Raw genomic sequence first — 23373 nt, 5'->3', positions numbered from 1 at the left:
CCATTGAGAAACTCAATAGCATAAATCTAAACTAGCTCATAACTTGCTCAAAAATGATCGTTTTCAAAATAAAAACCACTGCTGTTATCTACATTACAGCGCCGATCAGATTATGTAGGAGATAGGGCATTTATAATCTGGTGACAGAGCCTCTTTAAAGAGGCTCTGTCACCAGATTTTGCAGCCCCTATCTGCTATTGCAGCAGATCGGCGCTGCAATGTAGATTACAGTAACGGTTTTATTTTTTAAAAACGAGCATTTTTGGCCAAGTTATGACCATTTTCGTATTTATGCAAATGAGGCTTGCAAAAGTACAACTGGGCGTGTTGAAAAGTAAAAGTACAACTGGGCGTGTATTATGTGCGTACATCGGGGCGTGTTTACTACTATTACTAGCTGGGCGTTGTGTATAGAAGTGTCATCCACTTCTCTTCACAACGCCCAGCTTCTGGCAGTGCAGCACTGTGACGTCACTCACAGGTCCTGCATCGTGTCGGCACCAGAGGCTACAGTTGATTCTGCAGCAGCATCAGCATTTGCAGGTAAGTAGCTACATCGACTTACCTGCAAACGCCGATGCTGCTGCAGAATCATCTGTAGCCTCTGGTGCCGACACGATGCAGGACCTGTGAGTGACGTCACAGTGCTGCACTGCCAGAAGCTGGGCGTTGTGAAGAGAAGTGGATGACACTTCTATACACAACGCCCAGCTAGTAAAAGTAGTAAACACGCCCCGATGTACGCACATAATACACGCCCAGTTGTACTTTTACTTTTCAACACGCCCAGTTGTACTTTTGCAAGCCTCATTTGCATAAATACGAAAATGGTCATAACTTGGCCAAAAATGCTCGTTTTTTAAAAATAAAAACGTTACTGTAATCTACATTGCAGCGCCTATCTGCTGCAATAGCAGATAGGGGCTGCAAAATCTGGTGACAGAGCCTCTTTAAGGCTACATTCAGACGAGTGTGTCCGATTTGCGCGCGTAGAAAATGCAGCGTTTTTCCTACATTTGGCATCAGTGTGCTTTGCTTGTGGCATGCGTTTATCGTGTCCATGCAAGCGCTTCATTTTTTTTTCCATTTATTTCTCTGCTTTTCTATGTATTTGATGCATGAAACGCAGACAGCACACGGATGTCGTCCGTGAGCTGTCCGTCGTTTTCACGCAGCCATAGACTTCAAAGGGTGACTAGGTGCGTGAAAACGCACCAATATAGGACATGCAGTGAGTTTCAAGCAACGGACACTCACTGCTTGAAAACTCACACATGTCTGAATAGCCCCATTGAAAAAAATAAGTCCATGTGCTGTAAGTTATTTCAACACATAGCACACGGGCGAGTATTACACTTGTCTGAATGAGACCTAAGTGTCTTTTTACTGCTAGTATAATCCGTCTCCATTTAAGGCGGAAAAATGCTATAGAACGTATTGTGTGTAATATAATTACAGATTATACCAGATAAGAGATTCAGAAATCTACGGTTAGTGTAACGTTATTACAATTCATAGTCAAATGTTAATTTTGTCTTTTGTCAAAACGATCTGATCTTAAAATATATTGATAAAGCAAGAAGAAGTAAAAAACGTATGCAGCTACGGCCTCAACTGTAGATTGAAAATCTGCCTTTCCCTTCAGCACTGAGTAAAACAAACAACTCGCCATATCCTATCTTCATGGACTTCTTTGAGTTTGCCATGGAGGGATTGGGATGTTGGTCATAACTGCATTCACACCTCAGGTTTTGTGTGGTAGTAGGCTATGGTCACTTGCATGTTGCTCAACTTATGACATATCACAAGTTTTGACCATTGGGAGTCTTGGTGCGGAATGTCATGCCCATTTGACTCCCATTGGCTTTCCTTGGACAGCTGGGGAAACTGTGGCTGCATGGGGTTCAGCAGAGCCAATAAGTGCCAATTTTCCAATAGACCCCTCTTTGAATACTATAAGTGGTGTACTTTACTAAGTGGAGTACTTTTTAGGTCACTTTTGATGTTTTTGCTCCATAGGTGGAATGTAAAGACAGTGTGGCATCATAAAATTGTTCATGCAAAAAATGCAACTTGAACGTTAAGGGTATGTGCACACGATAGCAGGCTTTTACGTTTGAAAAGACAGACTGTTTTCAGGGGAAAACAGCTGTCTCGTTTCAGACGTAAATGCTCCTCCTCGCATTTTGCGAGGCTTCTCTGACAGCCGTAAATTTTGAGCTGCTCTTCATTGAGTTCAATGAAGAACGGCTCAAATTACGTCTGAAAGAAGTGTCCTGCACTTCTTTTGACGAGGCTGTATTTTTACGCGTCGTCGTTTGACAGCTGTCAAACGACGACGCGTAAATGACAGGTTGTCTGCACAGTACGTCGGCAAACCCATTCAAATGAATGGGCAGATGTTTGCCGATATATTGTAGCCCTATTTTCAGACGTAAAACGAGGCATAATACGCCTCGTTTACGTCTGAAAATAGGTCGTGTGAACCCAGCCTAAAAGGTGCATATTTGACTTTGGGCGTCATAACACGGCCAAAAAGCGGGTTACATGCACAAGTGGGGTATCGGTTTGCTCAGCAGAAGTTGCTGTATAGTTAATATGGTGATATTTTACCATGATGTGTGGTGTGTACAAGAAAAATGGCGCCAAGTTGACACCAAAGTAAAAAAAAGTGGCCATTTAATTTTTTTGTGTCTTCCTCTAACAAAATTAGATTTTTTTTTAAAAGTGACAATTTTCTAATACACCCCTTTTTGAATACCATAAGTGGTCTACTTTACTAAATGGTGTATTTTGCTGGCCACTTTTGATGTTTTGGTACCACAGGTTTATCACAAAGACAGTGTGGTGTGATAAAATGGTTCATGCAAAAAATGCAAACTGAAAGTAAATAGGGGCATTTTTGTGGTATCCTGAAACTTAGGAGAAGTAGCCTACTATGTTTTGGGCCTTGATTAAAATTTTCTACAAATTTAAAGAGGCTCTGTCACCAGATTTTGCAACCCCTATCTGCTATTGCAGCAGATCGGCGCTGCAATGTAGATTACAGTAACGTTTTTATTTTTAAAAAACGAGCATTTTTGGCCAAGTTATGACCATTTTTGTAGTTATGCAAATGAGGCTTGCAAAAGTCCAAGTGGGTGTGTTTAAAAGTGAAAGTCCAAGTGGGCGTATATTATGTGCGTACATCGGGGCGTTTTTAATACTTTTACTAGCTGGGCGCTCTGACGAGAAGTATCATCCACTTCTCTTCACAACGCCCAGCTTCTGGCAGTGCAGACACAGCGTGTTCTCGAGAGATCACGCTGTGACGTCACTCACAGGTCCTGCATCGTGTCAGACGAGCGAGGACACCGGCACCAGAGGCTACAGATGATTCTGCAGCAGCATCGGCGTTTGAAGGTAAGTAGCTACATCGACTTACCTGCTAACGCAGATGCTGCTGCAGAATCAACTGAAGCCTCTGGTGCCGATGTGTCCGACACGATGCAGGACCTGTGAGTGACGTCACAGATCTGCACTGCCAGAAGCTGGGCGTTCTGAAGAGAAGTGGATGATACTTCTCGTCAGAGCGCCCAGCTAGTAAAAGTATTAAAAACGCCCCGATGTACGCACATAATACACGCCCACTTGGACTTTTACTTTTAAACACACCAACTTGGACTTTTGCAAGCCTCATTTGCATAACTACAAAAATGGTCATAACTTGGCCAAAAATGCTCGTTTTTTAAAAATAAAAACGTTACTGTAATCTACATTGCAGCGCCGATCTGCTGCAATAGCAGATAGGGGCTGCAAAATCTGGTGACAGAGCCTCTTTAAAGGCAAAAAATATAGCCCAAAAAAAAAAAAAGTTTATTTTTTTCACTTTTTTCATCAATTGTTTGTTTGTAATATAAAATATGTGTTGCATATGTAGTAAAACTATATATTTTTTGAAAGTGTGATTTGTTTTAAAAAAACAAAACAACAAAAATTGTTAAGTTATCTGAAGTAGTTTAAAAGTTATGAAAAGTAAATGTATGTCAAAACTTGAAATTTAGAACTGGGCATTGAGGCATCAATGACACTCGGTCCTGAAAGGGTTAAAAAATTGAGTTTTCTAGTCAGAATATTCCATGGATATGTTCTCCACTGTTTGCTAAGAAGTATCCTTAACCCCTTCTGGACATTTGATGTATCCATACGCCAAAGTCGGGTAGGGGAAGTATGGAACGGGCTCACGGAGTAAACCCGCTCCATACGATGCCGGTGTCGGCTGTATGTTACAGCCGACACTTCAGAGTAACGAGCGGGTTTACTCCGTGAGCCCGTTTAACTAGTTTAACGCGACAATAGCGATCGCAGCATTTAAATCGTTAGAAAGAGGGGGTGGCGACCCCCTCTAACAGCTCATCGCGCCTCCCGCAATGAAATCGCTTAATAGAGGCCTGTCAGAATCACGATGTACTGCAATACATAAGTATTGAAGTGTATCGTGCAAGCGATCTAACGATCGCTGGTTGAAGTCCCCTATGGGGACCAATAAAAAATTTAAAAATTAGTAAAATAAAGGGTTTTTTTATGTAAAAAATTATTTCAAAATTAAAAGTAAAAAAAAAAACATTTTCCCATTTTCCCCCTAGAGCATAGTAAAAAATAAATAAATAAACATAATTGGTATTGCCGCATCCGTAAACGTCGGAACTATAATATATATCATTATTTAACCCGCACGGTGAATGCCGTAAAAAAATAAATAAATGGAAACGCCAGAATCTCTATTTTTTGGTCACCTCATCTCCCACAAAAAATGAAATAAAAACTGATCAAAACATCGCATGTATTCCAAAATGGTATCATTAAAAACTACAGCTTATCCCGCAAAAAATAAGCCCTCATACCACTTAATCGACGGAAAAATAAAAAAGTTATGGCTCTTGGAATTTGGCGACACAAAATAAAATTAGGTTTTAAATTGTAAAAGTAGTAAAATATAGAAAAAACTACCGTATATATCGGCGTACAAGACGACTTTCTACACCCTTAAAAAAATGTCAAAAGTGTGGGGTCGTCTTATATGCCGGATATTGTCGGATATTAGGGATGCACGTTGCAGCCGCACAGCTCAGTATAGTACACATGACTATGAGAGCGGGGCTGCGGCTGTGTAATTCAGCCACAGCCCCGCTCCTGAGTCCTGACATATGCGCGCGGGGTCAGCATCATGTGATGCGGCCGGCGCTGCACTAATGATCTGCGGCACTGAAGACAGAACATGGCGGGCGCGCTACAAAGCACCCCCATGTTGTCTTCAGTGCCTGAACTGCCGCTCATTAGTGCAGCGCCGGCCGCATCTCCTCATGCTGACCGCGCGCGCACTTCCTGTCAGGAGCGGGGCAATGGCTGTATTACACAGCCGCAGCCCCGCTCTATAACGCCGGAGATCAGAGAACCTCTCATCTCCGCCGTTATTCCCGTGAATGCTGCGATCACAGCTGACTGCAGCATTCAGGGGAAAGTGAGAAGGGGGGATGCCCCTGGATCGCGTCACAGGGAATTCCTGTGACGCGATCGAGGGCCATACCATATATGGGCAGACAGCCCAGGGTCTATTGACGGACCCCAGGGCTGTCTGACCATATCTCTTGTTGTTAGGATATACCCAAGTATGTCCTAACAACTGCCTGTGTGCTATCCGTCCACAGGCTAATGTACTGGCACATATCTGATATATGTCAGTACATTAAAGTTTAAAAATAAAGTAAAAACAAAGTATGGTTACATTTTAAAAAAAATACACCTTCACCTTTTTTACAATAAACATTAAAATAAGTCTCAATACATAAAATACACACATTCAGTAATGGCGCGGACAACAATGTTTTTGCATCATTTATGATGTGTACGCTGTAAAAAAATGAAATAAACACGGCTTTCATTCACTTATTAATGTGAGGCGCGAGGTGCGATGAATTTACCCTCCATGTTCCTCACATTAATAGTAATTAACCCCATCATGTACCTCGCCTATCTGCGCATGCGCGAGTTCAAAGAGACAGAGTCCTGGGTCCTGCCGCCGATGGCCATAGTGAAGCGCTCCTGCACGAAATGGTGAGTATATCTTAAATTCTATATTTTAAGGGTAAAAGTTGGGGGTCGTCTTATACGCCCAGTCGTCTTATACGCCGACATATACGGTATATATATTTAGTATCACCGTATTTGTATTGACCCACAGAATAAAGTTAACAGGCTGTTTTAATTGCACAGTGAATTCCGTAAAAACGACGCGCAAAAAACAATGGAATTGCTGTTTTTTTTGTCATTTTCTACCCCACAAATATTTTTTTCCCCGTTTCCTAGTACATTATATGGCACAGTAAATGGTGCTACGAAAAACTACAACTCGTCCCATAAAATCAAGCCTTCACAGGACTATATCGACAGAAAAATAAAAAAGTTATGGCTTTTGGAAGGTGGGGAGGAAAAAACGAAAATGAAAATCTGAAAAAGGGCTGCGGCGGGAAGGGGTTAAAAAAAGAGGACATTGGCCACAGGTAACAGTGTGTGCTCTTCTGGAGAGGCGGTGACTGTTGGCGTGTATTTATACTTCTAGTGCCAGGGAGAGAAAGATAGGTTGGTAGGGGCACCGAGCTGGATCCTGGATATCAGGTGAATAGTTCTCCATTACTGTCACTGTTGCCTGGCGACAATCCCTTTATAAAAAGAATCACGTGTTTATTGGAGTAACCTGGTACTTTTTGGGTAAACTGGTAGACTTCAGCTGACAGTACAGTCTCATGTGTCCTCGTGGTAAATAATTCCAAGTTCCCTCCACAGTGTTTCCCACTCTATTGTTTGCAGGAAAGCCCTAACAATGTGTAATAACAGAACAATGGCAGACATGGTAGCAGGCAGACCAGGGCTGATGTTCGGAAAGATGGAAAGTGCTGTGAGGTAAAGACAGGAATGTTTGCAGTGTGGGAGGGTTCGACGTGTGAAAATAAGAAACGCAATGCTGGGAAAGGACAATGAGCCGACAGAGGGAGGGGCAGGGTGACAAAGGGACGACGAGAGCCCTGGGTATGGGAAGTTTTGGGAGGGTTCATCTATATGGGGAGGAGGCACAGCAGGATGGAGGAGGACACGGGCTAGAACTAGGAGGGGAATGAGCTGCTGGATAGACAAGGCAGTGAGCGCCTCTGTCTGCACAGTCACAGTATTAGGGGACCCGTGTGACCATCAGTAGCCATGTCTGTCACCGCCAGCGTCCTGCATATGAGCTGAGGCCCGGACTACTAAGCTATGGGAACTTGAGACTCGGTGCGGCTGTGCTAGACTGTAGGAGCACTGCCATCAGTAGTAATCTGAGGGAGACACCATTACCCGGGCTGGATATAATTTACAAGACGTTATCATGGAACCTGTCACTAAGTGGACTCCGGCGCAAGTAGTGGACTGGATGAGAGGTCAGTATTGTGCCCGGCGAGTGAGGGGTAATAGCGAGGAGCAGCAGTAGTGATGGGCATCGCAGCAGTAATGTGGGGGCTGTAATAGTGAGGGACAGGAGCTGTAGGAGTGAGGAGGGAGTAGTACTTTGGAGTAGTCGTACTGAGTGGTGGTAGTGACGGTCAGCAATAGTGAGGACTAATAGTAGTGAGGGGCAGGAATAATAAGGGGCAATAGTAGTGAGGGGCAGGAATAATAAGGGGCAATAATAATAAGGGGCAATAGTAGTGAGGGGCAGGAATAATAAGGGGCAATAGTAGTGACGGTCAGCAATAGTGAGGACTAATAGTAGTGAGGGGCAGGAATAATAAGGGGCAATAGTAGTGACGGTCAGCAATAGTGAGGACTAATAGTAGTGAGGGGCAGGAATAATAAGGGGCAATAATAATAAGGGGCAATAGTAGTGAGGGGCAGGAATAATAAGGGGCAATAATAATAATGGGCAATAGTAGTGAGGGGCAGGAATAATAAGGGGCAATAATAATAAGGCGCAATAGTAGTGAGGTGCTGTAATAATTGCAGGCAGTAGTAGCTAGGTTTTGAGGGGCAGTAATAGTGAAGGGCTGGAGGGACATTAATTTCAGAGCTGACTGACACACCTGATATTTCCAGTCCCTATACCCCAGTCACAGTATGTTCACACGGAGTGTTTTCAGGCGTATTTCGGGGCGTTTACGCTTCGAAAAACAGCTGAAAAATCGGAAGCAGAATGGGAAATACGGCGTTCTGTTCCAATGGGGTGTTTTTTTACGCCTCGTTTAACAAAAACGGCACTTAAAAAGATGCCCGTGAAAAAGAAGTGCATGTCACTTCTTGGGACGTTTCATAAGCACTATAGAAAAACAGCTCCAAAAACACTGCGAAAAAAACGCGAGTTTGCTTAAAAAACGTCTTCTAATGATGAGCTGTTTCCCTTGAAAAGAGCTCCGTATTTTCAGACGTTTTTTTGCTAAGCATGTGAACATACCCTAAGGGTATGTGCACACACAAACTCAAAAACGTATGAAAATACGGAGCTGTTTTCAAGGGAAACAGCTCCTGATTAGAAGACGTTTTTAAGCAAACTCGCGTTTTTCGCAGCGTTTTTGGAGTTGTATGAAAAACGGCCCCAAAAACATCTCAAGAAGTGACATGCGCCTTCTTTTTCGTGGCCGTTTATGCCGCTTTTCAAATCAATGGGCAGATGTTTGGAGGTGTTCTGCTTCAGATTTTTCGGCCGTTTACGCCCGAAAAACAGCCGAAAATAAGCCGTGTGAACATACCCTAACCAGTCAGGTGCAGTGCCTTGTTCTAAGCTCTCCCCCACAGATCTGCTTCATGTCCCAGTTAACACTTTTAACTGACTTCCCCTTGTCCTCTCTCCTCCAGAGACCTCACTAACCCCCTGGTAAAGTCAGCTCAGTCCTCCTGCCCAGAAATAAAACTAGAGCCTGGCTGACCTATTGACATTGGATTAAATATTACCTAGCCAGGTGGACAGTAGCGAGCAAGTCAGGCCTTGCATGCAACGGGTTCTCCCCAGCCGTAATGTAACTAACTTACTTTCTGTAGTGTTGGACCGGAATATATTCTAAAAAAATATGGATTTATCATGTGATAACCCAGTTGGCATATCTGGGAAAAACTTCTAGTGTGCCAACTCCTCCGATGCCAGCTGCTAGAGGTTCCTGTTCCTTGTGTGTACATGTACCAGCTTGTAGTTTGTTTCTCACAGTGTTGTGTTGTCTCTTTGTTTTTCATTGTGGGGATCCTATTGAATCTATAGAGAATGAGATACAATGAAAGCTGGTCATGGCTATAACATCCATTGTTTGGTAATGATAGCTGTGCCAAGGTAAAAGCAGTTGGTAAAAACCTTGCTACCATAGTTTGACACTTTAGGAAAAGTTATCGGACACGTTTTAAAATGTTGATGGTTGTTAGCTATCTGACAAGTTGTGATCCATGATTTATGAGGCATATTAAATAGATCTGTCATAGATTTTCAGGAGACGACAGCCTGTAGAAAATCATTCACTTTGTTGTGATCTCCTGAATATCTATGGGCAGATCAGGCCTGTATGAAAAGTTCAGAGCTATTCATTAACAATGAAAATAAATACAACCGTGAGTAGGTTATTGGTACTACATGATGCTGTGGGTGGCGGTCTTGTTTGTCTGTGTAGAGTATATTTTTTATTGTAAATTTGTGACATATTATAATAATGCCAATTGCCAAATACAGGGTTTGTGTATTTAAACTCAATAGCGTCCACATATACATATTTAATGTTGTCATACGCTGACAGTGTAAGGCTCTGTTTACACTAGAGCCGTGCTTCCGTTCTGTTCAGTTTCTGTTGCCCACGGACGGGTAGAATAGTGTAGTCTGCTGTGCTATTGTGCCCCGTGAAAAAAAACCTGAATCCTGGCGGACTCAATAAAAGTCAGTGGCATCTTTCACCATCTATTGCTAAACGGATCTATGATCCATCATGGATAATGTAAAGACGAAACCCATTACACCAGTGTGAATACAGGTATTTGCACAGTTTGTGGTTGAATGGAAGCTATAGTTATCTGGTAGGCCACAATGATATATTTTTTTTACAATTTTTTTTTATTGATTATAAAAGAATGACATTACAAATCAATACGTCAATCAATTTGCTTGTGGTACATAAGTTATGATAAAACTAATGCAATACTGTTTTTAACAATGTTGATGCGCGGGATGTTCTCTTGAGTATATTACGATACAGTATTTACAATAGAATTTCCAAAACTTTATAAGAAAATAATATATATTTGTTGTTTTTCATTGCAAGGACAAATATTGATCGTTTGTCAGGTGAGCAATGTCAACATAAATTTCTCAAAGTGTAAAATGTAAACAAAAAGTTTTTACAAAGGTTGATTCTCAGGCGTGCAATAAACGATTTTATTATAGAACAGGTATTCCTTATCAAACAGATATATTTCAAAGAATTCTGCTAATTGCTTTAGGGCTTAGGCCTCATGCACACGACTGAAGCCGTGTGCACGGCCAGTGAGTGCGTCATGGATGGCCGCGGGGTGCCATCCGCAGCCCGCCCGCATTTCACGGACCGTGCACACATTGATTTCAATGAGCCCGGACCGCAAACCTAGACCCTATAATGACTTGTCCTATCTTTTTGCGGTCCGGGTTTCCGGGCCAATGCACAGACTATGGAAACCACAGTCGTGTGCATGAGCCCTTAGAAATTAATGGGTCACTCGCAGAATTCTTTTTTTTTTTCTTTTTTTTCTTTAAGCTATTTGTGAATGATATATGAATTTGTTTCTGGTATGTTGTGCTGCCTTGTGTAATTGTGTAAAGTGACATGAATTGCCATTGGCTGTGTTATAGTGCAGATAGGACTGGACTGGCAGCTTAAAACAAACATAGTTGGAAACTGTTCAGGCAGCCATGTTCACACAAGATAGCCCTCAGATGTCTAGATTACAGGCTAATCTTTTACATACTTTTAAAACCATGTGGGACGTTCTCAGGTTATTCTCCCACTTCAGACATGAGAGCTGTCAGAACACACTGGCATTTAATGTGGGCAGCTGTACTTACACTCACAATCTTAATTATGGTACATCTGTATTTAGGCCCCATGCACACCACCGTGCCCGTAATTACAGTCCGTGATTACAGGCACGTCCGGCCCCAGACAGCCACCCGCATTTGGGGGCTGTGCTCCCATATAAAGTAAGGGAGCACGGTCCGTAAAAAGCAAAAAATAGGACATGCAAGAACTAATAAGAACTATACAAATGCAAAAGCACAATAACTAATAATAGCACTGAAATTTAGTGTTTCGTTTAACATATGTATGGATCATAATTAATAAATCTGAATATAGTCAGCTCAAGGCAAGGTACACTACTGTTAGTCTGCTAAGGACCCATGCAGACAGTCATATTTGGCTCGTACTGAATCCCTTATTTTACAAGAAAGCACACAAGAGTTTCTTTATTACGGATTCTCACAAAATCGTTTGCACTTTATTGCATGCCATATTACAGCCTTATTACATAGCTTCTAAGGCCTCCGGCACATCACGTTTATTGCTCTATGTTTGACATCTACGCCTGGAAAAGCTTTCGACGTATACATTAAAAACAGGCTGTAAAGGATGCCCTAGCATTGGCATCTGTCACCAAAGAATTGAAGTTTATCTAAACGTTTAAAAAACTTTTGACATGTCATAGTGACATGTCAGAAGTTTTGATCAATGAGGGTCCAAGCGTTGATATCCCCACTGATGGCTAAAACGAAGCTGCTGAAGCGCTCGGACGAGCACTGTATCACTTTGTTTCTGATCTGCTTTTTGTGCAGGCTCAATAGAAAGTCTATGAGCCCATACACCGCTCGCTCACTTTTTGAAGAAAGCTGATCAGAAACAAAGTTGCACAGCACTCACCCGAGTGCTTCTGCCGCCTCCTTTTAGCGATTGGTAAGGGTCTCAGTGCTCGGACTCTATATACTCACTATGACATGTCAAAAGTTTTTTAAAAGTTTAGTTACACTTTACGTCTTTAAAGTAGTTTTCCAGGGACATTTGTTTTTCCGGGCAGCGCACGAGCACTGAGGAGTTTTAACAATAAGTGGCAAATGGGGTGGGCATTGAGGCGTAATCAAAGAATTCAAAGGTGCAGTCATTGAGGAGACTGTGGACCAATAGGATGCCTCAAATCCTTGTCTACAGCAGAAGTCCTGGGTTTGAGTCATCCTATTGGTCCACGGCCTCCTCAATGTCCACTCCGTTCATTCTTTGCTTGTACTTTATTAGCAGCACCATTTTCTTTCCGTGCATGCTATTCCTCAGTGAAAATTGAGGAATAGCATGTACGCAAAGAAAATCGTGCTGTTATTGAAGTACAAGCAAAGAATGAACGGAGCAGACATTGAGGAGGCCGTGGACCAATAGGATGCCTCAAACCCAGGTGTACGACCCGCGTTTGAGGCATCCTATAGGTCCACAGCCTCCTCAATGTCCGCTCCGTTCATTGTTTGCTTGTACTTCAATAGCAGCACCATTTTATATCTAGTTATGATGGGGTGCATATATTTGGGGATGATGGAGATCACATTAGATATCTGAGGTGCCGTCACAGGATTCTGTGACCGCACCTCGGATAAAGCAAGTGTGCGGGATTAACTAAAGGGGACAGGAGAACTAGTGGGGAGGGCCAATAGACACAGAGGCGGTGGAATAATTAGTAAAGAACAGCCCTGAGTCGTTACGTAGCTATCGACCCAGGGCTGTCTCGTGCACGAGCCTGTGTCGAGAGAAAAAAAGACACCGATGAAAATCAGAACTTCCAACAGGGCAGAGGTAGAGAGAATAGGAAGGAAAGTGTTCAGTTTTAATACAGACTATATATTGGGAACTATATTAAATATTTACATAGAATTGTAGTTCAAAAATTTTGTGTCCCTGGAAAACCCCTTTAAATGTAAAAGTCATAAACTGGGATCATGAGAGCTCATGACGTATGTGTTAAACGGATACCTGTATAGTCTATGGGTAACAGATGCCACTATCAGGCATCCGTTTAATGTATCTGCCACTCATAGACTATAATTACATAGTACGGTTGAAAAAAGACACATGTCCATCAAGTTCAACCAAGGGATGGAAAAAGGGAAGGAAAAAATTGCTACACATAGGAGCTAATATTTTTTTGTTCTACGAAATTATCTTAGCCTTTTTTAAAGCCATCTACTGTCCCTGCTGTGAGCAGCTCCTGCGGTGACTATTCCATAGATTCACAGTTCTCATAGTAAAGAAGGATTGTCGCCTCTACAGGTTGAACCTTTTTTTCTCCAGACGAATGGAGTGCCCCCTTGTTTTTTGAGGGGGTTTTACATAGAACAGGATCTCACCATATTTTTTGTATGTGCTATTAATATATTTATATAAATAAATTATGTCCCCCCTTAGTCATCTTTTTTCAAGGCTAAATAGGTTTAATTCTTTTAATCTTTCCTCATAACTTAGATTCTCCATGCCCCTTATTAGCTTCGTTGCTCTTCTTTGTATTTTTCCAACTCCAGGGCATCCTTTCTATGAACTGGAGCCCAGAACTGGACTGCATATTCTAGATGAGGCTTCACTAATGCTTTGTAAAGTGGTAATATTACATCCCTGTCCCACAAGTCCATGCCTCTTTTAATACACAACAATATCTTGCTGGCCTTTGAAGCAGCTGATTGACACTGCATGCTGTACACCCAGATCCTTCTCAACAAGTGACTCCCCCAGTGTAGATCCTCCTAGGACATATGATGCATGCAGGTTGTTGGTACCCAGATACATAACTTTACATTTATCTACATTAATCTTAATTTGCCAAGTGGATGCCCAAACACTTAGTTTGTTTAAATCCACTTGCAATTTACGAACATCTTCCATAGACTGAACAATACTACATAGCTTGGTGTCATCTGCAAAAATAGAAATAGTTGAATAAATTAATAGTGGTCCCTATTAATAAATGAATAAATAAGTTGAATAATAGTGGTCCCAGCACGGAACCCTGGAGTACACCACTTATAACCGGGGGCCATTCAGAGTAGGAATCATTGACCACAACTCTCTGGATATGGTCCTTGAGCCAATTCTCAATCCAATTACAAACTATACTTTCTAAACCTATAGTCCTTAATTTACCCATTAGACGTCTATGGGGGACAGTGTCAAATGCCTTTGCAAAGTTCAAAATCACTATATCCACAGCGGCCCCTCTGTCTAGGCTTCTGCTCAACTCTTCATAAAAACAAATCAGGTTGGTTTTACGACTTCTGTCCTTAGTAAAACCGTGCTGGCTGTCACTTATAATACTATTTTTTGTCACATAATCCTGTATATAGTCCCTCAATAGCCCCTCAAACATTTTCTCCATGATGGATGTTAAGCTTACTGGTCTATAATTACCCGGGGAAGACCTAGAGCCCTTTTTGAAAATAGGCACCACATTTGCCCTGCGCCAGTCCCTTGGCACTATACCAGTCACTAGAGAATCTCTAAATATTATGAAGAGGGGGACAGAAATAACGGTATCCGTTTAACGTATGCATCATGAAAAGCTATTAAATAGCCCATGACGTATATATTAAACGGATGCCTGTACGTTTTTTTATTACGGGATTCTGTTGTATGGAATACTGTAGTCTACTACACAATTACCTATTTTAAAAAAAAGTATACCCACGTATACCAGCCCAAAGAAGGCCAAAAGGAAACAATTTATGTTCTCCATCTGTCTCATGGAGCCCCATGAACATGTTTAGTATTTATTGCTGGAGCTTTTCTGACGTACACAATAAACATAGTGAATGAATGTGATGTGAAGAGGGCCTAAGGGGGAATACAGTACCACAGGAGTGTACACAGAATGTCTACATGTGTGTACAACAGACCCATAGTGCACAGCCACGTGTAGGGCTGGTCAATTAATCAAAAGAGAACCGAAGCCGAAATTCAGCGCAATTAATCAACGTCATCTTGTGAATTTTGGTTTTGTCAATAATTTTTTCCCGATTTAGGCCTCATGCACAAGGCCGTGCCCGTAATCACGGTCCGCATTTTCAGCCCCTGCTTCCATACAAAGTGTCACGGAAACAAAAGTCCTGCAGATTGCACTTTTGCTTCCGTTAAAAAAATGGAAACCTAGCGACCGGACACAAACGGAAAGCAACTGAAACAAAAGAATTACCATTGAAATCCAAGGTAATTCTAACTGAACCGTTGCTTTCCGTTTAATCTTTCGATCCTCTCTTCCTCTGAAGGAAGAGAAGTAAATGTATAGTGTGAAATTAGCCTAAGAATATGGTGACACAGAAAACAAATGATTTTTTTAAAAAAAAAGAGATTTTTTTTTGTGCAAAAGCTGCAATGCATGAAAAAAACAATATAAATTTGGTATTGCCGTAATTGTATCAATCCACAAAAGAAAGTTAACATGTAATTTATGGAGCACGGTGAATGCTGAAAAAAAACCAATAAAAAAACTTCCAGTATTGCTTGTTTTTGGTCATTTCCTCCAAAAATGAAATAAAAAGTTATCAAAGAGTCGTATGTATCCCAAAATGGTACCAATAAAATCTACAGTTTGCCTCACACAGCTCCATCAACCGAAAAATAAAAAGTTATAGTAATGCAATGATGAAAAAACATCCTGATGTGCAGGCCGGAGGGGAACATTCCTTCATTTTCAGGGCCCTAGTATTTAGGATCTAGGAAGGGGAGGGACATAGCAGATCTGCTAGAAGCGATGCTGTCTGTATTATACCAGAACAACACTTTCCCAGCAAAATTTCCCAAACTACAGAGAAGGAAAAGTCCCCAAAAGGAGCAGAGTGTTACAAAAGGGGACTAGGAAAGAATATTGTTTATCAGTGTGATGCCCCCACATTATAAACTGAAATACCAGTAATACTCAAATCAAACTACTACCAAACAAAATCCATGCTCCAAATGACGCTCCCCCCGTTCTAAGCCCTACAGTGTGCCCAAACAGCAGTTTACGTCCACATGTACGGCATTGCCATACCCGGTGGAACCCGCTTAACAAGTTATGGAGTAAGCTGGGCACAACATATTGTGCGGTGAAATGGCGTATCAGTGGAACTATTGCAATTTTCACTTTGCATCATCTACTGCGTAATTTCTAAAAAAAACACATGTGGTGTCCAAATGCTCACTTTCACCTCTGAGAAATGGCTTTAGGGGTGTAGTTTCTAAAAAGGGGTATTTGACTTTTGGAGCGTAGGTTTTGCTGGAATGGTTTGCGGACACCTTGTCGCATTTGCAAAACCCCTGAGGTACATCAGGGGTTTTGCAAATTCAACATGGTGTCCGCAAACCATTCCAGCAAAATCTACGCACCAAAAGTCAAATACCACTCCTTTTATTCTGAACCCTCCCATATGTCCAAATAGCAGTTTATAATCATATATGGGGTATTACCATACTATGCATTCATTGCTTTTCAAATGTTGGGGTGCTTTTTCTTCTTTATTCCTTGTGAAAATGAAAATTTTGATCTTAAACTACATCTTATTGGAAAAAAAAATACATTTTTTATTTTCTTGGCTTAATTCTAATTAAGGGTATGTTCACACGAGGGCGTCCGTAACGGCTGAAATTACGGGGATGTTTCAGCCTGAAAACATCCCCGTAATTTCAGCCGTAACGGCATGTGCAGGCGCTTGAACGCCGCGTCAATTACGGGCGTAATTAGCGCTGCTATTCATTGGAGTCAATGAATAACGGCTCCAATTACGGCCAAAGAAGTGACAGGTCACTTCTTTGACGCGGGCGTCTATTTACGCGCCGTCTTTTGACAGCGGCGCGTAAATTACGCCTCGTGTGAACAGACAAACGTCTGCCCATTGCTTTCAATGGGCAGATGTTTGTCAGCGCTATTGAGGCGCTATTTTCGGACGTAATTCGGGGCAAAAACGCCCGAATTACGTCCGTAAATAGGCCGTGTGAACATACCCTAATTCAGCAAAAACCGTTTGGGTCAAAATGCTCACTATACCCCTAGATGATTCCTCAAGGGGTGTAGTTTCCTAAATGGAGTCACTTTTGGGGTGTTTCCATTGTACTAATACTACAGGGGCTCAGCCAATGCAACATGGCGCCCAGAAACCAATCCAAAAGCCAAATGGCGCTCTTCCCTTCTGAGCTCTACCAAACAGCAGTTTATGACTTTACATAGGGTATTGCCGTACTCGGGAGAAGTTGCTTTACAAATGTTAGAGTGCTTTTTCTGCTGTAGTTCTTGTGGAAATAAAAAAAATAGTTAAACCTACATTTTATTGGAAAAAAATTTAGATTTTTCCATTTTCACTGCCTACTCCAATGATTTCTGCAAAAAACCTGTGGGGTCAAAATGCTCACTATATCATGAGATAATTTCCTTAAGGGGTGTAGTTTCCCAAATTGGGTCACTTATGGGGGGGTTTGCACTGTTTTGGCTCCTCAAGGGCTTTGCAAATTCGTCATGGTCTTCGAAAACAATTCCAGCTAAATTTGAGCTCCAAAAGCCAAGTGGCGCTACTTCCCTTCTGAGCCCTGCCATGTGTCCAAACAGCCGTTTATGACCACATATGGGTTATTGCTGTACTCTGAAGAAATTGTTTTACAAATGTAGGGGTGCTTTTTCTCCTTTAGTCCTTGTGGAAATGAAAAAAATCAACATTTTATTGGAAAAATTTAATTTGTCATTTTCACAGCCCAATTGTAGTAAAATCTAAGAAACACCTGTGGGTCAAAATGCTCACTATACACCTAGATTAATTACTTGTGGGGGTGTAGTTTTCAAAATGTGCTATTTTTTAGGGGTGTTTTTATTTGTTTTGGTACTGCAAGACCTCTTCAAATCTGACATGGTGCCTAAAATATAATCTAATAAAAAGGAGGCCCCAAAATCCACGACCTTCTCTTTTGCTTCTGAGGCCTGTGCTTCAGTCCATTAGCATACTAGGGCCACATGTGGGGTATTTCTAAAAGCTACAGAGTCTAGGTAATACATTGTTAGTTGTATGCGCCACATGTGGGGTATTTCTAAAAGCTACAGAGTCTGGGTAATACATTGTTAGTTGTATTTCTCTGGTAAAACCTTCTATGTTACAGAAAGAAATGGATTAAAAATGAATTTCTGCAAAAAAAATTTAATTTGTACATTTCACCTCCACTTTGCTTTAATTCCTGTGAAACGCCTAAAAGGTTATGAAACTTTCTAAATGCTTTATTGAATACTTTGAGAGTGCAGTTTTTAAAATAAGGAGATTTATGGGGGTTTGTATTGTATTGGCCCTGCAAAGCCACTTCAGAACTGAAAAATAGCTGTTAAGGATCTGCCAGGCACAGCTTCTGTATCTACGCCCATAGGTAATCAGTCTGCACCTGCTTCAATGTCTCTGAGACTGACTCCATCTTCCACCACTCAGGATGGCAGGCTTAGGAGTGGGAGAGCCTATCACAGCCTGGCCAGACGGAGCTAGCTCCCGCCCTCTGTCTATTTATACCTGCCTTTCCTGTCCCTCCTTGCTTGTGATTCTTCTCTGTTGGTTTCCTGGCCCTGCTGCAGCTTCTTGAACTACTTGTCCCTGCTTCGTATTGACCCTGGCTTACTGACTACTCTTCTGCTCTGCGTTTGGTACCTCGTACACTCCTGGTTTGACTCGGCTTGTTCACTACTCTCCTGCTCTACGTTTGGCACCTCGTACTCTCCTGGTTTGACTCGGCTCGTTTACTACTCTTGTTGCTCACGGTGTTGCCGTGGGCAACTGCCCCGTTTCCCTTTGTTCTGTGTTTCCTTGTCTGGTTGTCGGTCGTGCACTTACTGAGTGTAGGGACCGTCGCCCAGTTGTACCCCGTCGCCTAGGGCGGGTCGTTGCAAGTAGGCAGGGACTGAGTGGCGGGTAGATTAGGGCTCACTTGTTTCCCTATCCCTGTCATTACAATAGCTTTTTGAAATTTTCTGGAAAATGTGAGAAATTTCTGCTAATTTGATAAGCCTTGTATCATCCTTGAATAATAAAAGGATGTTCAAAACTATGCCAATCTAAAGTAGACATTTGGGAAATGTTAACTAGTAACAATTTTTTGTGGTATTACTACTTGGCTTACAAGCAAATACATTTAAATGTATAAAAATGCTAATTTTTTAGATTTTTGCTACATTTTGGTGTTTTTCACAATTAAATACTGAATATATCGACCAAATTTTACCACTAGCATAAAGTTCAATGTGTCAAGAGAAAAGAATCTTAGAATCGCTTGGATAGGTAAAAGTATTCCAAAGTTATTACCACATAAAGTTAAAAACATATTAGATTAGAAAAATGAGGCTCTGTCAGGAAGGTCAAAAATAGCTGCAGCAGGAAGGGGTTAAAAAATTTCAGTGGGTGCCGCCATGACCTCCTCCTTTATTCCCTCAGTAGTTTCTACTTGGGCATATAATAAACCAGACATTCCCTTGTCTTACTACTTGCTACAAATTATATTCTTTTATGTGTTTAGCCAGTCTTCACTCTACATTTTTTTTTCTTTATCAACAATTTTTATTAGAATAAGAAAAATATACAAAATATTGCAACGCAGTGCAATAAAAAATCAAGACTCTACAATACATTTTTGTAAAGAACATGAAGAAATAATTTAGGAGGTAACCTCCTGGACATCAAAAATATTAACAGCAAATGAAAAGGATCATCGCTATAACCGCGATGTAGTGCAATATTCAGGGAGACCAGTCCCAAAAAGCTTTATACATATGGGATATTAATTGCTAGAGTCTAAAACAAGTAGAGTTACAAAAAACACAAAGATCAGACAACAAAAGGGAAACACATACAGAAACGAAAACAGCAGAGAAGCAGCGTTACAGGCATTCAAAAGAGGCCATCCAACCAAAGAGACAAATCAGAGCCATTCCGGAACAGTGACCATACTGTCCAAGTTCGAACAAACACTTCGGGTCTACCCCGATCAGCGGCCAGCAAGTCCTCCATTCTCATGATATTGTTCATCTCAGTTACCCATTCCCTTAAAGAAGGTACATTAGCGGACTTCCAATGACGAGGTATCACAGTCCTAGCTGCTATCAAAAGATGCCTAAACACGCCCCTTTTGAGGTGAGGGAACGACCCAGGAACCATGAAACCAATCCAATAGAAGGAGAAGCAGGAACAGAAGTATCAAAGAGCTCGTTCCTGGAATAAATTTTTTTTTCCCAGAAGGGATGGCGCTTAGTGCAGTCCCACCAAATGTGTAACATGGTTCCAGGAGCTCCCACACCTCCAACAATCTGTGGACACATAAGGAAATATCCTATGTAGAAAGGAAGGGCAACGGTACCATTTTGTGAGAATTTTATAAAAAAAATTCTTGTGCAAAACAGGAAGTCGGTAGTTTGTGGGCTGAGAGGAAAGAAGTCTGCCAATCCTTCTCAGAGTCTTGAATGCCCATCTCCCCATCCCATCCTGTAGTGAACACCAACTGAGAACAAGAATAACTAGGCCGGAGGATCCAATGTAGATAGGATAGCATATGAGAAGGAGCAGAAGACATGGACAGGTAAAGTTCCAAAGGAGTCTTATCCTGAAGCAAAGCAAGACAGGCTCCCATGGAAGAAAGATATGACCGTAATTGAAAGTATGACCATCAAATTGGGCGTCTCCCCGGGCAGGCCTCCAAAACAGCAGCAAGCGACAGAATTTCACCATCAGGAGTAAGGGTCTGAGCCAAATACACACTGTCCTGTCTCCCCCAGCAGAGGAACGTGTCTACACCCACAGCCGAAGGGAAGGAAGGGTTATCAAAAAGCGGAGTCAAGGAACCCGGACGGTTAGAGAGGTCCGAAGTACCTACGACCTGTTCCCAAATGACAAAAAACGGTAGTGTGGGAAAAGGCAGAAAAGACGTTGGTTGTTGTGAACTAGTCAGCCAAGGCAAAGAGGACAATGCAAGAGAGGACATACTTTTCTCATTGCGCACCCATTGCTTACCGGTAGGTGAGTAGAATCAGTCCACTATTCTCATGAGGAGTGCAGCTTGGTGTTAATGTTTGAAATCCGGTAAATCCGCACCACCCTCCAGTTTAGGACGACTAAGGACAGAGAACCGAACATGAGGTTTAGAGGAGCTCCACGCGAATTTGGTTATGACACGATGTAACGTCTTAAAGAAGACAGCGGGTATTGTAATATGGACAGTTTGAAATACGTATAAGAATTTCGGCAGTTTATCCATTTTAATAGCATTAATGTGACCAAACCACGACATGCGCCCACCCCCATGCACCTCTAAATCTCGCAAAGTGCGCTGCAGGACAGGTGTGTAGTTCATTTTAAACAAATCACACAAATGAGTGGGAATATGTATTCCCAAGTATTTCAAAGATGTGGGCTGCCATTTGAACGGGAAGACCTGAGCGAGATGAGGAGCATCCAGAGATATATTCAAGGCCTCAGATTTAGAGTAATTGACTTTAAAATTACGTAAGTGACAAGATCGCTCAAACTCCCCAGTCAAAGACGGCAAGGAAATCATAGGATCAGTAATGTATAGGAGAATATCATCAGCATAAAGTGCTAACTTATGATGTTGGGCACCAATACAAATGCCATTAATGTTGGAGTTACTCCGTAGTGCAACAGCCAGGTGCTTCATGACCAGAACATACAGCAGAGGGGACACCCCTGTCTTGTACCATTGGTAACAGTTAGGGAATCAGACAAAAGACCATTAACTGGAACTGTAGGCCTATGATAAAGTGCCATAATCTTATTCAACATGTTAGAGCCAAGTCCAACATGAGTCAAGACACTACGGAGAAACACCCAATGCACCCTATCAAAGGCCTTTTCGGCATCAACAGAAAGCAAACACATAGGTACCTTGTGTGTCTGACCATAAGATGTTAAAATAAGGGTCTTATTAGTATTGTCACGTGCTTCTCTGCCACATAGAAAACCCACCTGGTCATCCCTGACCAAGTTAGGCAGGAACGGCGAGAGGCAATCAATTTCGCAAAAAGTTTTACATCCACATTCATCAAAGAGGTAGGTCTAAAGTTAGAGCATGTTGTTGGGTCTTTACCCGGTTTCGGCACAAGGGTTATGTGAGCTTCCAGAGACTGAGGGGCAAAGGGACAGGAGGAAGACACGGCATCAAAGACCTTTGTCAAAAATAGGGCAAGTTGATCTTTAAATGTCTTATAAAATCTGTTGTTAAACCCATCAGGTACCGGGCTTTTGCCTAAGGGAGAGTTCCTAATTGCCTGTTCCACCTCCGTGTCCAAAAATTCCTCCTCAAGTCCCTAGGCATCCCCAGCCTCCAGAGATGGCAGTGACGTGTCCTGTACATAACGATCAATTTTTTTGCGTAATTTTTTATTGCGTAATGCACCAACCTGCATGTCATGAAAATGTCACTTAAGTTTATATAAGGCAGAATAATACTGTCGGAAACAGTCAGTGATGCCTACCGGGTCCTGAAGATCAACACCAGCGGCAGATGGAATTTTAGGAATATAAGACGCTTGTGTACGGGGATGTGGAATCCGCTCTAAGGATTTACCACATTTGTCTGCAAATTCGTACGAGTGTTTGCGCATCCGATCCCTAAATCTGGCATGTGATTGATCAAGCAGAGAACACAATGATTCTCTCGCCCTGGTAATTTCTGAAAAGACCTGTGAAGATGGAATGTGTTTATGACTAGATTCTAGATCTCGTATCTGCGCGAGGAGTCGGGCAATAGCCACCCCCTTTTCCCTCTTCAATCGAGCCCCATGTTGTATAAGGACACCCCTAACCACGCACTTCAGAGCCTCCCACTGTAGCGGTAAGGGAGTAGAGTCATGAGTATGGACAGCAAAGAATGTGGTAAGCATCTCTTTAAGAGCCGATACGCACACCGCGTCACGCAAGGGATTATCATTAATCTTCTAAGATTGGATGTTAGGTACGGAATTGGAAAATGTTAATGTCAGAAAGACCAGAGCATGATCCGAACAAAGCATGGGTCCCACCTCAGAAGTAGGGTGCCAAGTAAGCAAGTGATGGCTGATGAGAAAAGCATCCAAACGGCTGTACATATTATGTAAGGGAGAGAAATAGGTATACTCTCTTACCTTAGGGTGAAGAATTCTCCACACGTCAACTAATTGCATAGAATGCATCGTAGTCTTTAAGGCCGCCAATTGTGATTTAGGAACAGTTGTCCTGCCCGAGGAGGTATCAAGTGTGGAATCAAAGGTCAAATTAAAATCACCACCCACAATCAAAACGCCTTCCAAAAATTCCTCCAGCCTACTCAGAAACAGTCGGCACACACGAGTCTGATCTTG

At 42.1% G+C, this 23373-nt stretch overlaps 1 protein-coding gene across 1 annotated transcript in view; it reads left to right on the top strand.

Moving 5' to 3' along the window:
• Positions 1 to 7116: 7116 nt before the first annotated feature.
• Positions 7117 to 23373, top strand: part of CNKSR3 (CNKSR family member 3) — a 186109-nt gene continuing 169852 nt past the window's right edge. The window contains exon 1 of the mRNA XM_075864361.1: positions 7117 to 7451. Coding sequence (XP_075720476.1) covers positions 7400 to 7451 — 52 coding nt within the window. The 5' untranslated portion in view covers positions 7117 to 7399. The remainder of the gene's footprint in view (positions 7452 to 23373) is intronic.

The sequence above is a fragment of the Rhinoderma darwinii genome, chromosome 4 (genome assembly GCF_050947455.1).
Source record: "Rhinoderma darwinii isolate aRhiDar2 chromosome 4, aRhiDar2.hap1, whole genome shotgun sequence".
Taxonomy (NCBI): domain Eukaryota; kingdom Metazoa; phylum Chordata; class Amphibia; order Anura; family Rhinodermatidae; genus Rhinoderma; species Rhinoderma darwinii.
This window is presented reverse-complemented; position numbering and strand designations above follow the sequence as displayed.